General features: G+C 44.8%; 1 protein-coding gene across 3 annotated transcripts in view; it reads left to right on the plus strand.

Moving 5' to 3' along the window:
• Positions 1-953: 953 nt before the first annotated feature.
• RPGRIP1 (RPGR interacting protein 1) overlaps positions 954-16,394 on the plus strand; it is a 60,758-nt gene continuing 45,317 nt past the window's right edge. For 2 of the 3 annotated variants that reach the window (XM_087945874.1, XM_087945875.1), the window contains exons 1-2: positions 954-1,093; positions 15,097-15,204. In XM_087945874.1, the coding sequence (XP_087802000.1) occupies positions 1,087-1,093; positions 15,097-15,204 (115 nt within the window). In that variant the 5' untranslated portion in view covers positions 954-1,086. The remainder of the gene's footprint in view (positions 1,094-15,096; positions 15,205-16,394) is intronic. The other variant, XM_087945876.1, reaches the window with a different exon arrangement.

Consider the following 16,394-nt stretch of genomic DNA (forward strand, 5'->3'; position numbering starts at 1 on the left):
GAGAAGAGAAGAGAAGAGAAGAGAAGAGAAGAGAAGAGAAGAGAAGAGAAGAGAAGAGAAGAGAATAAGAAACGGAATAGGATAGAGTAGGGTAGCGTACTATAGCATACCATAGCATAGCATAGCGTAGCATAGTGTAGCATAGCGTAGAATAGTATAGAATAACATAGTGTAGCATAGCATAGCGTAGCGTAGAATAACATAGCATAGCATAGAAACAGAAACAAAACTGGAAGGGACCTTGGAGGTCTTTTATCCAACCTCCTGCTTAGGCAGGAAACCCTATACCATTTCAGACAAATGGTTGTCCAATCTCTTCTTAAAAACTTCCAGTATTGGAACATTTACAACTTCTGGAGGCAAGTTGTTCCACTGGTTAATTGTTCTAACTGTCAGGAAATTTCTCCTTAGTTCTAGGTTGCTTCTCTCCTTGATTAGTTTCCATCCACTGTTTCTAGTCCTGCCTTCAGGTGTTTTGGAGAATAGGTTGAACCTCCTCTTCTTTGTGACATCCCCTCAAATATTGGAACACTGTTATAATGTCCCCCCGGTCCTTCTTTTCATCAAACTAGACATACCCAGTTCCAGCAACCATTCTTCATTTGCTTTAGCCTCCAGCTCCTAATTATCTTTGTTGCTTTTCTCTGCACTCTTTCCAGAGTCTCTACATTGTTTTTATATGGTGACCAAAACTGGATGCCATATCCCAAGTGTGGTCTTATTGAGGCTTTATAAAGCAGTTTTAATACTTCGCGTGTATTCCTTCAAAGGGAGGAAAGTCTGTTGTAACAGAAGATAAAGAATCCACTAATGTCACATTGTCCACAGAGTCCTCTGGCAACCTGTTCATTCAGTCCTTAAGTTACCTTGCCTTCTTCATGCACTAAGGAGCTTAACACAGGCTGGATTACAAATGGATTTTCTCATTTCATTCCAGGAAGTATCTACTGGGAGTGAGTTTGAGAAACCAAAACGCTTGTGAGAGCCCAGCAAAAGGAAGGAGGAAGAGGAAGGCAAATTCGCTGACATTCCCAAGAGATTGGACAGAGAACAAAAAACTTCCCTTCTCCTCTCCATCTGCTGGAAATGGGAGGTGAGCCAATGAATATTTTGATATATTGAATTATTGTTTCAGATGAGCCAATAGCGGAGTGGTTATTAACCAGTAATCATCACAAGGCTTGAAGAAATGTGATTTAAATACTGAGAAATCTTGGGGGCCGTGGACATGGTCCCTGGCCACAAAAGGTATTTAAAGGGCATCTGTGGTGAATAAAATGTTGAGAACCACTGCAATAGAGGAAGCCATCTTTCTTTCAAAATTTCAATAATTTCTAGAAAATTGACTTTAAAAAAAAAAGAATTTAGGATAGAGTAACTGTTTGCTTGGGCTCAGTATAAATCCCAAGTAAAAGTAAGCCCTGTTCACTCAAATTGATTTATTTTTATCAATTTATCTATTTGGTAATCAAATGTGTACAGTTATGTTTGATGTGCCAATTTTCTGAATTTAGATGTATCGACAGATGGTATGGGCAACGAGATGATAGCAATAATACAGGTAATAGCAATAGCGCTAAGACTGAACATTACTTCATAGTACTTCATAGTTAGCATAATGCCCCCAACAATCTGGATCCTCATTTTACCGACCTCGGAAAGATAGAAGGCTGTGTCAGCCTTGGTCCGGTCAGGATCGAACTGCCAAATTGAAAGTAGCTGGCAGTCAGCAGAAATAGCCTACAGTACTGCATTCTAACCACTGCGCCACCATAGCTCTTAATCCTCGACATCTAGAGCAGGGGTGTTAAACTTGTGGCCCATGGGCCAGATGCGTCATGCACTGGCCATGCCCACCCCAAACTTAGCGAAGGGGGAGAAAGTTGTAATACGTCACATGATGACAATATGATGCCGTGAGCTTGACACCCCGATCTAGAATAGTCTGTCTCTCACTTCACACTGCACTATTTTCCAATCACATTATGTTGGCATTAAAAGATGGCAACTGTCTTTAAAATGAATGAGTCCATGGTTCTATCTACAGTGGTACCTAAGTATCCATCATTGTTTTTGGAAGGCGTGTTGAGTACCAAAAATGATGAGTACCAAACAAAATTTTCTCATAAGGAACAATGTAGTGAGGCACAAGGCAACCAATACTGACAAATTCTAGTTTGTGTGTCAAGTATCAAACAAACAGTGGGTACTGAGACAATTTTGTGTGTGTGTCAAAATGCATTGAGTACCAAATTCAATGAGTTTCAAAGCAAGTGCCAAGGAACTATTGTATCTCCATCTTTACTTCCCAGAGACCCCAATGTGTTGCATTCAGTAAATAGGTATATTTGGTGCCTGCTATTTGTTTATGGATGTCTCCCTTGGCAGGTACACCTGCCAACTCAAATGATGTGGGATATCAGCTGCTTCAGTAACAAAGTCTAACATTCTTGGAATGGGCAGGGGACAACTGAGTCACTCAGCTAGTTTTGCAAAAAGCCCATTAGTGATACAAATTTCCTGAGGACTCTTCATCCCAAATGCAAATCTTTTGAGTTAACTTACCACTTATATACCACCAGTTAACTATTCTATTGTCTTCACCACTTTTCCTGATAGAAAGGGATGCAAAACTGAAAAACATCCAATTCTCACTTGGTTAGAAAGAGATCAGTTTTTAAAGCTTTTTTCCAAATCCATCAGGAAAAGCAAACAAAATTTTGGAGCATTGTAAAGCAAGTAATGTAGGAAGACAGGACATTTTTTCTGTGGCTCAATACTTTTTTTTCTTTTTTTGAGGCAATCAAGACATTTAGATAAATGATATTTTTATTTTTATCAAAGGGGACAACCATGAGATTTTCAGTCCAGTTTTTCCCATTTGAACCTGTGGGAAGAAAAATCCATCTGCTTCAGTTCCAAGCTGGGAGAAAGACACTGGAAACATGGGGGCTGATTGGAAAGATGGTTTAATGATGAGCAGGACCACATGGATTTGAGAAAATGGAGTTGAGTGTGGGTGGGTTTTTATACCTTTTTTGGACTCTGCACTTGAGCTTCCTGTTCCTGTGCAAGAACATGTATCCTATTGGCTGTTGTCAGATTCCTATGGGGTCAAGTAGGGGTTATGTAGGGGTCATAGCTGACTCTATAGGCAAAAGAGGATATGCAAATCCTAGGTATTTGTCTGAGCTGCCAAGTTTGGTTGAAGTTTGGACTGCTCCAAGGGTGATGCAATGAAGGGGCTTGTGTTTGAAAGAGTGTTGGGCAATTCCTATTGTGGCTTAATGGCTTTCATCCTGTTTAGGATCTTGAGTGGGGGGGTTAATCCTGCTATTCTGCCTTTGTTCAGACTTTGCTGCAAGGAATTTCAAAATATCCTATCTTGAATGGATTTCTTACTGCAGTATTTGCTTTGCTCTTCCTTTTTCAATAAGCTCTTTATCTCTTAAGTGTTGACATCTTCTGTGGGCTATTAAGGAAAGTGGGGGTTGCTTTCTGTCTTTAAAAATATGTTTCTCCACTTCTCCCTTTGGAAAAATACAATATTCTGCCTTTTTTATATATTTCCCAAAATATTTCATTCTTCTAGGAGAGAGATAGGTGCTGACTTGTGACGAACCCCATACCAGTGAGATTTGAAAAGCATTTTCTAGCCAGCTTTGGTTTATTTCAGGCTAAGGTCAGGTCAGCCAAGATTAGAACAGGAAATCACTCGCATGGTGGAAAATCAAAATATATTTCAGAGAACACAACTGCTAACCATTTGCATCCTATTTCCAAGGAAACTACAATGATGGTTCATAAAATGGGGAAGTCAAGCTCCGCTCTGAGGAGACGTCATCCTTAGCTCTGATGATGCATCAGCTGTCTGGAGGTTTTGCAGTAAAATATTGTATTGCCATTATTCCATGGTTTTGTGCTGAATTTGCCATAATGTGATTTTGGGAGTTGAAAGTTGAAAGCTATTTTGGTAGTCATAGACTTATGACCACAATCGAGCCTAACATTTCTAGTCCTAAGAAGACCGTGTTAAGTGAATTTTGCCCCACTTTATGCCCTCTCTCCAGGGGTGGGCTGCTGCGGCTTCGCAGGGGTTTGGGAGAGCCCCTAGCTAAATTTTTATTTATTTATTTTAAATTCTAAATTCTGTGCAGTTCAGAGTATCCCCCAAATCCCACTCCTGGCTGGCCCTGCCCACCTGGCTAAATTTTTATTTATTTATTTTAAATTATAAATTCTGTGCAATTCAAAGAATCCCCCAAATCCCACTCCTGGCTTGCCCCGACCACCCCTCCCCTCCCTGGAGTCTCCCATGTGGCCCATTTTGGATGCAGGGTGCACATGGAGGCTTGGGGTAGGCAAAAAGTGGGCCTCCCGGAAGTTTGGAAAGGCTGGAAATGGGCCCGTTTCCAGCTTCCAGAGAGCCTCCGGAGCCCACGGAGGCCATTTTCGCTGTCCTGGAGGCTCGAGAAAAGCCTCTGGAGCCCGGGGACGGCAAAAATGCCCCTCCTGCCATGATGCAGGAGGCCGACTAGGCCACGCCCACCATGGCCACACCCACCCAGCAACCGGGCAGAGAACCCTTTGCTAAAATTTTTGTCGCCCACTTCTGCCTCTCTCACCACAGTGGTTAAATGAATCCCTGCAGTTGTTTAAGTTAGTAACATGGTTATTAAGTGAATCTCATTTTTCCATAGACTTTGCTTGTCAGAAGATCACAAAAGTTGATCCCATGACACTGCAACCGTCATAAATATAGGCCAATTGCCAAGTGCCTGGGTTTTGATCATGTGACCCTGTGAATGCTGCAATGGTCATAAGTGTGAAAAAGGATTGCCAGTTGGTTTTTTCAGTGTTGCAACTTCGAATGGTCACTAAATGAATTGTTGTGAGTCAGGGTTGATGATTGTCAATCAAAGCTGTATATCCATGGAAATAAGATGAATGAAGATTCATAGCATTCAATAGACATCTCAGCAGTTCACCGCAGATTATCCATAAGCAATATTTAATCAAAGAAGAGAAATAATTTTTGAAGGTATCTTCTACTCATCAATGCACACACATCCATCCAGTTGAAATGGGTGAGAAATGATTGTTTTGCACAGTGGGTATTTAGTGTCCAAATATGTTTAACACAAGGTTGAATTATGGAGCATTTGATGCTCTCTGAACTTATTGCTTTCTTGCAGACGTTTCATTACCCAACTAGGCAATATCCTCAGTGCTAGAAGGGAGTGGGGTTTGCTCTCTTTTTATATGCTAATGGCTTGTCCTGTCAGTGTTGATGGCAGTTTTCCTGGTGGTTCCTTGAGTAAGCTTTTGTCTACTGTTAGCTTGTTTGTGTGAATTGATAGTTCCTTGATTGGGGTACTATTTGCTTCTTGTTTGTTGATCTAGTGTTAATATTGGTGTTACTCTCTGCTCATCTGGGTGTTGATTTGTTAGTGAGGAGATGTTCAGTTCTGTTTCCCTTTTGACTTGTTGATTGTCTCCTTTGAATGATATGTAGATGTTATTTATCTCTATGTGTCTGTTGATGGCAGATTTGTCTAAGTGCCAGGTTCTCAGGAATTCTCCAATGTTTTTGGACCTGGTTTGGTCCAGAATGCTCACAGTTTCCCAGTTGAAACTATGGTGAAGTCTGTTAATGTGTTGTGGAACTAAGGAATTTCATCATGTCTTCTGACTACTAATTGGTGTTATTCAATTTCCCTTCCAAGCATCCTAAAAATTAGAGTTTTCTCAATCTTTTGGAGGAAATTTAGGTTTAGCGTCTGTCTCTAGAAAGAGTGTAGTGAAGAGCAACAAAGATGATTAGGGGACTGGAGGCTAAGACATATGAAGAACATTTGCAGGAACTGGGTATGTCTAGTCTAATGAAAAGAAGGACTAGGGTTAACGTGATAGCAGTCTTCCAATATCTCAGGGGCTGCCAAAAAAGAAGAGGGGGTCAACCTATTCTCCAAAGCAGCTGAGGGCAGGACAAGAAGCAATGGGTGGAAACTGATCAAGGAAAGAAGCAACCAAGAACTAAGGACAAATTTCCTGACAGTTAGAACTATTAATCAGTGGAACAACTTGCCTCCAGAAGTTGTGAATTCTCCAATACTGGAAGTTTTAAAGAAGAGATTGGACAACCATTTGTCTGAAGTAGTGTAGGGTTTCCTACCTAAGCAGGGGATTGGACTAGAAGACCTCCAAGGTACCTTCCCATTCTGTTATTCTATTCTGTTCTAAGCTGCCTTGAATAGTAGTGCAGACTTAGAGTAACCTGTTTGGACATATAGCAGTCGATTAGCAGAGAAGAAAATCCGCAGAGATTCTCATGAATCTGGGGGAATGCCAGATCTTCTTCTCTTGTGTTAGAGAAGAGAACTCAATTTTGCCCATTGAAGCAGAAACAGAAGAGAATCAACAGTTAACATGATTACTCTCCTTTAATTAACTACATGCAGAGAGAACTTCAAACTGGGAGTGGATGCCACCAACACGACAGTCACGTCTGCCTTAGCTCATCATGCAAATATGGACATGTCTCTAGGAAGACGTTATATTTGCTAGAGAAATAAAGAACCTGTATTTGCAAATTACACTCCGTGCAAATTCATGTTAATTTTCAAGGCTAACACTTCTTTTTTTTTAAAAAAAAAATTTTTTTTGCTGCTGTTCCTTCAGCAAAAGAACAGAAGGGCCAACTTTGGGGAAATTTATTAGTTACACGTAACTAAATCAGGGGTGTCAAACTCAAGGTGTGGGGCCAGATACGGCCCTGTGGTGCTTAGATCCAGCCCAAGGGCATGGCCTGGAAACAGCAAAGGACCTGCCTGTGGTGCCTCTGCCAGCAAAAACAGAGCTCAGTGAAGCCGCACATGGCTCCCCTGCACCCCATTTTTAGCCACAACAGTCTCCTGCCAGCAAAACGGGGGTATGGGGGGGGAGCTCTGTTTTCGCTGGCAAAGGGCTAGCAAAACAAACTAAAAACAAAACAAAAGGATAAATGTTTCCCCTCTTGCATTTGAGCATCCAAGAAGGGACAAGAGAGGAGAAAGGGAAAGAGGAAAAACAAAGAAAAAGAAGGAAAGATGGGAAGATGGGAAGAGAGCAAGGAAGGAAAAATAAGGAAAGAGTGAAAGGAAGAAGAAAGGAGAATGAAGATGGAAGGAAAAAGAGGAAAAGGAAGGAAGATTATAATAAGTGTGAGAGAGGGTCTCAGGCAGAGGTGGCATTCAGCAGGTTCTGACCAGTTCTGGAGAACTGGTAGCGGAAATTTTGAGTAGTTCAGAGAACCGATGGTAATCTTCCCCCAGGAGTGGGGTGGGAATGGAGATTTCGCAGTATCTTCCCCCTGGATTGGGTGAGAATGGAGTATCCTTTCCCTGCCACACCCACCAAGCCACACCCACCAAGCCATGCCTACAGAACCAGTAGTAAAAAATTTTGAATCCCACCACTGGTCTCATGGAAATCCTGCATTATCATTTAGCCACCACAGGTGCCCCGGACACAAATCCCATGCCACATCTACCATGGCCATGCTTATCCCCTGACCCTCTAAGGCCAAACACAATCCTGATGTGGCCCTCAATGAAATTGAGTTTGACACCCCTGAACTAGACCAGGGGTTTCCAACCTTAGCAACTTTAAGACTTGTGGACTTCAACTCCCAGAATTCCTCAGCCTGCTTTTTTTTAAAAAGTGCTTCAGAGAAATGTCTATGGAGATTCTCTATTGTCCAGATTATGATTGGATGAGAAGTGAAACATCTTCAAGGAAAACAAAGGAAGTCCAGTTGCCTTTTGAAAAAGCACTTTTGGGACAATTATGACCTGGACAATTTTGGAGTATAGCCCTGTAGAAATCCACCCCGCTCCTAGAAGAATGAAATATTCTAGGATATACTAAAAAGGCAGAATATTAAACCTCCCTGGATGAGAAAAGGAGAAACATGCTGTTGGAAAGCAGCCCCCACCTTTCTTAATGGCCCCAGAAAGCCTGGGCCATCCTATCTACAAAATCAAACACCTTCAGCCTCAGGCCTTCACTCAAGATCCAAACCTAGGACAATGCTATTGCCATAATAGAAATTGCACAACAAGCCTCTTCATTGCATCAGCACTTCAACCAAACTTATCTCAGACAAACTCCTAGAATGGGAATCTGACAGCCACCAGTAGAGTACATGCCCTTACACAGGAACATGAAGCTCAAGTTCAAAGCCCAGACAGGCTATAAATAACCCTCACTCTCCACTCCGTGTGATCAGCTGCACCAGGACCTCAAACTCATGTGGTTCTCCTTCATCAATAAACCATCTTTCCAATCAGCCTCCATGTTTCCAGTGTCTTTCTCCTCACTTGGAACTGAACCAGGTGGATATTTCTTTCAACAGCCCCTGTCTGCAACACTTTGAATCAAGTGTATCTTTTCTTAGGATGTCATATCTTTCCACCTATTCCAAAGCACTGTGGTTTTGCTTCTGAAGCTGAAGTACTGCATTACGCTAGTGTCTATCTATGTGAAGCAGGTTTCCTTTGAACTGAGCTGACTTCCTGTTGAATTCATGGACAGGTCCATGCTATTTTCTCACGAACGAAAAGGAAGTGGTTTGCCTTTCTGCTTTCTGTATTTCTTGATCTGCTAGTCTAGGCAAAGCCTTGGACTTCCCAAATGTGCCTTCTCTGATTACCAATAAGGTTGACCCCGTTTAGCTTTCCAGATCATCAAAATGAATGGAGCGGCTGCTGGAGGCAAGAGTCTGTCTGTCTGTCTGTCTACCTATATCTATTTATCTATCTATGTGTCTATGTATCTATGTATCTATGTATCTATCTATCTATCTATGTGTCTATGTATCTATGTATCTATCTATCTACCATCTATCTATCATTTGTGCGCCGTCAAGTCAATGTTGACTGCTGGTAATTGCCTGGACAATAATTTTCTTTGGCAAGATTTCATAAATGAAAGAGAATGGCTGACCTAAAGTCATCCAGATGGCTTCATGCCTAAGATAGGACTGGAACTTCCTGTCAGCTGGTTTCTAGCTGGTCTCTAAGTTATCTGCCTGTCTATCATCTAATTGTCATCTGTCTGTCTATCTCTATCTGTCTCTGTCTTTCTGTCTTGATCATTTGTCTCTCTGTCTGTCTATCATCTCTCTCTCTCTTTGTCTCCCTCTCTTCTCTCTTAAATCAAACTCTTATAAAGGTTATGTTAATTTCCTGCAAGGTATTACCAGTCCTTCAGATCCCTTGGAGACAAACCTTCAAGGCTTCAAAGGTCCACACCATTATTTGGAATTGCAGTCACCAAAGTAGATACAAGTTGGGTAACATGTAATACAGACAGGAAGATGATGGGATAGGATGGAATGGGATGGGATAGAATATGATGGAATGGAATGGAGCGGAACGGAACGGAACGGAACAGCACAGCACAGCACAGCACAGCACAGCACAGCACAGCACAGCACAGCACAGAACAGAATAGAATAGGACAACAGAGAATGTAAAATTCAGTGCAATGGAATGCAATGGAATAGAATAGAATGGAATGTGTTCTGTATTAACATACTCCAAATACTGACTTCTGATTGGTCCACACAAATGGCATTGTGATTGGTCCACTGAACGGCAGTGATTGGTCCGCTAAGAATCAACCACGATTGGCCGAGCTGATTGCGGGAGATTCAAAGATCTGTCATTGGCCAGCGAGCCGTGAGCAATCCCTATATGAAGGGCTGCCGCGACTCCAAGATCTTGTACAGATCTATACATGAAATAAAGAGCTTGAAGTACACTGGTCTCGCGTCTCTTTCGTACCCGATCTAACACTAGCGATGAGGATGGGATCGTGAGACAAAGAGACCAACCGAGCACATGGCGAATCAACGCTGAACTCCCGACGAGATGGCCGGCAGCAACTCGCCACCCACACCCTTCGATCAAGCAGCCGAGGACTGGGAATCGTACATCGATCGATTCCTCATGTTCCTCAAGAGCAGCAACTTGAAAGATGCCAACGATCAGAAAAAGAGGGCCGTGTTCCTGACACACTGCGGGCCCACAGTGTTCAAGATGGCCAAAGCACTAGCCAAGCCCTGAGATGTGAAGGAGATGGACTGGACCGACCTCAACCAACTGTTGCGGAATCACTATGCCCCCACCGTACCCAACCTCATCCGGCGGCACGAGTTCTACAGAAGGGATCAGAAGGAGGGCGAAAGCATTGGCGATTTCGTGGCCACCCCAAGAGACCTCAGGGGCATGTGCGGGTTCTCTGACATGGATGAAGCCCTGCGAGACCATGTGGTCCTCGGGCTAAGGGACCCCATACTCCAGAGCCGACTGATGGCACGAAAGGACGTCTCCGTCACCGAGGCCATTGCTGAAGCAACCGCAGCCGAGGCAGTGAAACAGTCAGTGGCAAAGATGCAGCAGATGAACGACATAGACCGACCAACAACCGCCGAGATGACACCAACCCTGAAAAACGACCAGAGGCCAGCCACAAAGCCACAACTACACACCATGGGGACATCGACTCCTTCTCCGAGACCAAGGACAAGGAGGAGGAGATCCACAGGCTGCAAGCAGAACGGGACCAGCGAGAACAGAGAGGTCGTAAGTCGGGGTTCCAGTGTGCTGGGTGTGGAGGCGACCATCCCCGTTCAGGGTGCCGGTTCCTCAATGCCATTTGCCGGCACTGTGACAAACGGGGATACATCGCCAAAGTATGCCGGAACAAGAGAAATCACAGCCCCCGGTGACAAAACAGCACCCCCACCCCCAGGGCCAGAGACCGACATGCAGAGAGCCGGTGGAGCCAAGAAGGAAGGAACAAGCGGTTCAACAAAACGCGGCGTAAAGAAGAGACCCATCAGATGGTCATCATCGCGCACTCGAACACAATTGATGCCCGAAAGAGGCATGTGGAGGTAAGCATCAAGGGTCAGCCATGTGAGAGGGAGGTAGATTCCGGATCCTACCTCTCCATGGTCTCGTGGCGTACAATCAAGCGTTTGGTGCCCACCATCCACAGACGCGAATTAGAAAGCCAGAGACTGACCCTGAAGGATTACCAGGGAAATCGGATTCCCGTGGTTGGGATCGGACACTTTAAGGTGGTCTTCAAGGGACATACGGAGGTGCTTCCGCTCACCGTTGTGGATAAAGACCACCCAAGCCTGCTGGGACTGGAGTGGTTCGCGCCATTGGGGATCGAGGTGACTGGCATCAACCACATTGCCGAAGCAGACTGGGAGGAGACACTCGTGAGGAACTTTCAGGAGGTGTTCGACGGCGGCCTAGGCAAGTACCGGGGGTCCCCAATCTCTTTCAACCTGAACCCAAATATTGCCCCAATCCGTCTTAAACCGCGGCGAGTACCTTTCACGCTCAAACTCAAAATCGATGAGCAATTGGACAAGCTCATCGCACAAGGGGTCCTGGAGCCAATAGACCATGCCCGGTGGGAAACCCCAATAGTCACCCCGATTAAACCGAACAGGTCCGTGAGGATCTGTGGTGACTACAAGGCCACCCTCAACCATGCACTGCAGCAGAGTGCTTACCCCGTCCCAGTGGTACAGCACCTCCTACACTCACTGGGGGGAGGAAAAGTCTTCGCAAAACTCGATCTGGCGCTGGCATACCAGCAGCTGCCAGTCGACGCCGAGACTGCTTAGGCGCAAACCATCGTGACCCACCGGGGGGCATTCCTATGCAGGAGGCTCCATTTCGGAGTCAGCATGGCACCAGGGGTATTCCAGAGTCTGATGGAGAGACTATTGCAAAGAATAAAAGGTGTGGTGCCCTATTTCGACGATGTGTTAGTATCAGCCAAAAATAAAAGCCAACTAGAGAGCCGCCTAAGGGAGGTCCTACAAAAATTTAAAGACACCGGGCTAATGGTTAAAAAAGAAAAGTGCCAACTATACACAGAGAAAGTAGAATTCCTGGGGTACCTATTTGACAAAAACGGAATCCACCCCACAGAAAAAAAGGTTAAAGCCATCAAAGAAGCCCCTAGACCTCAGAATAAAACGGAGCTGCAGGCTTTTCTTGGACTCATTAATTTTTACAATGTTTTCCTGCCCCAGAAGGTGACCACAGCGGATCCCCTACATAGGCTGCTGGACAAAACAGCCACCTGGTCCTGGGGAAAGCGGGAAGAAAACGCCTTCCAGAAAATAAAAGACCTGCTAACATCAGACGCAGTCCTCATGCAGTACAGCGAAACCCTGCCGTTGACTGTGACCTGCGACGCTTCACCCTTTGGTGTGGGAGCCATCCTCAGCCACACTCTGCCAGATGGGAGAGAAGCACCTATCACCTTCTTTTCAAGGACATTGTCCAAGCCCGAGAGGAATTACAGCCAGCTGGACAAGGAGGCGCTAGCAGTAATCACCGGCGTGAAGCAGTTCCACGAATACCTATACGGTAGGACCTTTTCAATTATCACTGACCATAAACCGCTACTAGGGATACTGGCAGGGAACAAGGCCACCCCAAACATATTGTCACCAAGGATGACAAGGTGGTCCGAGTTCCTTGCCGCCTACAGCTACCAGCTGGCACACCGACCCGGGAAAAGCATCACACACACAGACACACTGAGCCGTTCCCCCCTGCCCGACCTGGAAGACGACCCAGCACCCACAACATCGACGCTACATATAGAGACATTACCCAATCCACCCCTGACCGCGTCAGACATTGCCAAAGAGACTAATAAAGACAAGCGGCTGGCGCGAGTCTTGAATTGGGTGGGAAAAGGGTGGCCGGAAACCGACGGCGGTGAGCAGTTTAAAACTTTCCGAAACCGGCAAACCGAACTGTTCACACAGAAGGGCTGCATACTTTGGGGAGACAGGGTGGTGATCCCTGAAACACTACAAAAGAGACTGTTGGCTATGTTGCATGAGGGGCACCCGGGCATAGTCAAGATGAAAGCCCTGGCCAGGAGTTACGCCTGGTGGTCAGGGATGGACAAGCAGATTGAAACTTGGGTGGCCTCATTCAGAAAATGCCAGGAAGCCAGACCAAACCCTCCCCCCGCACCGATTCTGGAATGGGAGACCCCCCAGAGGGCCATGGTCCAGGGTCCATATAGACTTCGCCGGACCCACAAAAGGACCCAGATTCCTAATAACGGTCGACGCTTACTCCATCTGGCTGGAAGTTAGCGTCATGAAACCCACCACCACAGAGGCCGTTATCAAAGAACTAACCAAACTGTTTACCACCCATGGACTACCAGACGTGCTAGTGTCAGACAAAGGGCCACAATTTACCACATTGGCATTCGAGAAATTCCTGGCTGAACGGGGCATACGGCATGCGTTGACAGTGCCTGCTCATCTGGCGACGAATGGGCGGGCGGAACGCATGGTGCGTTACACAAAAAATACAATAGAAAAAATTGAAACCGGGGACATACACGACAAAATAAATAAAATGCTACTGATAAAACACATAACACCCAACACAACAACGAATAAAAGCCCATCAGAGCTACTGATGGGCAGAAAACTACGATCCCAGCTAGACAGACTGCACCCCACATACAACCCCGAAAACCCCCCAGATTCGTCGAGCAAATACCGAATATTTGCCCCAGGAGATGCAGTCTATGCAAAAAACTTCACAGGGGATCCGCTCTGGGTACCGGCAAAAATAACCCAGGTAACGGGGCCCCGGTCGTACTTACTACAAACAGACAACGGAAGAAACTGGAAACGACACATCAACCAACTAAGGTCGAGAACAACCACTGACAACATGGACAGCACACAAACACCACAAACAAACATTAAAGAAACCAGAGGGGGGGGGAACCCCAAACAATAAGCAAAGAAAGGAAGAAAATCCCAAAACACAACCTGAACACCCTCAATCCAAAATAAACCAACAATACTCACCGGTAGATGACATCGACAGAAGAGAACTCTCAATGGACGAACAACAGGGAGCTTCACCTGGAAGGAGCAGCCAAGGCAGCTCAACCAGCCCGGAAAGACCAGGTGGGAACAGCGGAGCCGACAACTCGACCGACCCGGGTAGACTGGGTGGGAGTTGCAGCGATAGGCCCGACTCACCCTTCCAGGCGATTCCATCGAGGAGGACGAGAGCGACAAGGAATCCACCCAAACCGGCCAATGACCAAACAACAACTGAGCTGCGCAGGTCAAGTAGGCAAGTACGGAGCCCCGCCTACCTGCGCGACTACGTCCCGTAGGACTGAACCCAGAGGGGAGGGGTGTTCTGTATTAACATACTCCAAATACTGACTTCTGATTGGTCCACACAAATGGCATTGTGATTGGTCCACTGAACGGCAGTGATTGGTCCACTAGGAATGGAACAGAACGGAACGGAACAGAACAGAACAGAATACAATAGGTTTATTGGCCAAGTATGATATATACAACAAGGAATTTGTCTCCAGTGCATAAGCTCTCACTGTACATGCAAATCAACCAAGTAATAATAATCATAATATTAAAGTAATAATAGCAATAGCAATTAGACTTATATACTGCTTTATAGTGTTTTACAGCCCTCTCAAAGTGGTTTACAGAGTCAACCTATTTGCCCCCAACAATCTGGGTCCTCATTTTACTCACCTCAGAAGGATGGAAGGCTGAGTCAACCTTGACCCTGGTGGGATTCGATCTACCAAATTGCAGTAGGAGTAGCTTGCAGTACTGCACTTTAACCACTGCATCACCGAGGCTCATAATCATCTTAACAAAGATGCCAATAAGAGAAAACAGGGGAACAAAGGAGAAGGATAAATGCAATACAGCCACACTACATGGGTAAATATACTTAGACATCAGAGAGCACTGTGGGAATTAGGTCTTCAGCGGAGTGATGGCACGAGGGAAAAACTGTCTGGTTATTTTGGCATGCAATATAGATATGCCCTGTGATTACCTGAATACTATGGAATAAACAATCTGCCAGAGGGAGTTTGGGAGTAAATACAAATTTCCAACTTCATTCTGTTTCTCACAGAGACATTATTGTTGGGCTGATATTTGTTTGCTTGTACCTTAGCCTCTTTGTTGTTTTGTCTTTACTACAGCCACTTCCCACCTGCCCCAAGCCATGTCGGTTTTGCTGGGTGAACTTGCAAGAAACCTGACTGTGCAAGAGATGGATCAGAAGCCCTCAATACTAGCAGCCCTTCAAGGTTAGCCTTAAAGGTTAACACTGGTATTTTCCTGATGTCTGGAACTGCAATGCCGAGCCAGTTTGGGATCCCAGAATGGGATGGGGATGGGGGAATCCTTAATTTCTTGCTTCTCTATACTAGGGCAGGATCTCAGTCATGTGGCTGTTACCTTTGAGACCCAAGATTCAGACAGAGCTTTCTTTAAACTGAGCCTGACTCCTAGTGGCTCATTGAGTAAATTAGTGTTGCCGTCTTGCAATAACACAGAGCTGATTTGGGATTTTATTTACTTATTTACTTACTTATTTGCTTATTTATTTATTTTGTCAAGCATGTATTAGATAACAGATATAAATATAAACGTGATTATGAATACATGAAATGGGTACGAATAAAAGGGAACATTAGGACAGGGACGGTAGGCATGCTGGTGCCCTTATGCAAGCCCCTTTACAGACCTCTTAGGAATGGTTTGATGCTACCACCTCCTGAGATGATGACATTTCAACCATGATATCATTATTTGTAGAACTGATTGTAACGGGTAAAGAATTTGGCTAGCTCTTTCTCCAGAAAAGTTGAAAAGTGCCATTCAGATAAACATAATGCAACTTGTATATGGATTTTTATGAATTGACATTGAATCTCTGAAACGGAGATGTCTACTCGGCAAAACGCTGAAACTTGGCTTATATCCCCCACTTCTTCATGTCCCACTCAAAGGGACCCAAGTGGCTGTGAAATTGCTTCTAATATTTGCTTCTAGTCTTTGCTTTCTTAAGGACTTATTTGGCAAGGAAGGCAGCAAGGCGATTCTGTATTTTCCCATGCGTTCTAGTCTCAACCTGAGCTTTATACAGTATAACCCAAGAAACCACAGGGGAATAACAGATGGCAACTTATAAACCATATTTGTGGGAGAATGTTGCCATATGTTGATGAAAATCTCTTGAAGTGTTTATTGAACTGTATTCAGAGTCATATATGTCAGATGGGCATGCATATAAACTGGATGGATGGATGGATAGACAGATGGATAGATACTGTAAAGATAGATAGATAGATAGATAGATACCGTGTTTCTCATATAATAAGGCCGGGTCTTATTTTTTTTTGAGCCCCGAAAACGTGGCTAGGCCATCTTTTCGGGGGTGACTTAATTCCCCCCCTTGCATCTTCGGGCGGGTGGGTGGCGACGGCTTGGATGT

The sequence above is a fragment of the Notechis scutatus genome, chromosome Z (assembly GCF_049901735.1).
Source record: "Notechis scutatus isolate UNSWTSFEM ecotype Mainland chromosome Z, rNotScu1.2, whole genome shotgun sequence".
In the NCBI taxonomy this organism is placed as follows: Eukaryota; Metazoa; Chordata; class Lepidosauria; order Squamata; family Elapidae; genus Notechis; species Notechis scutatus.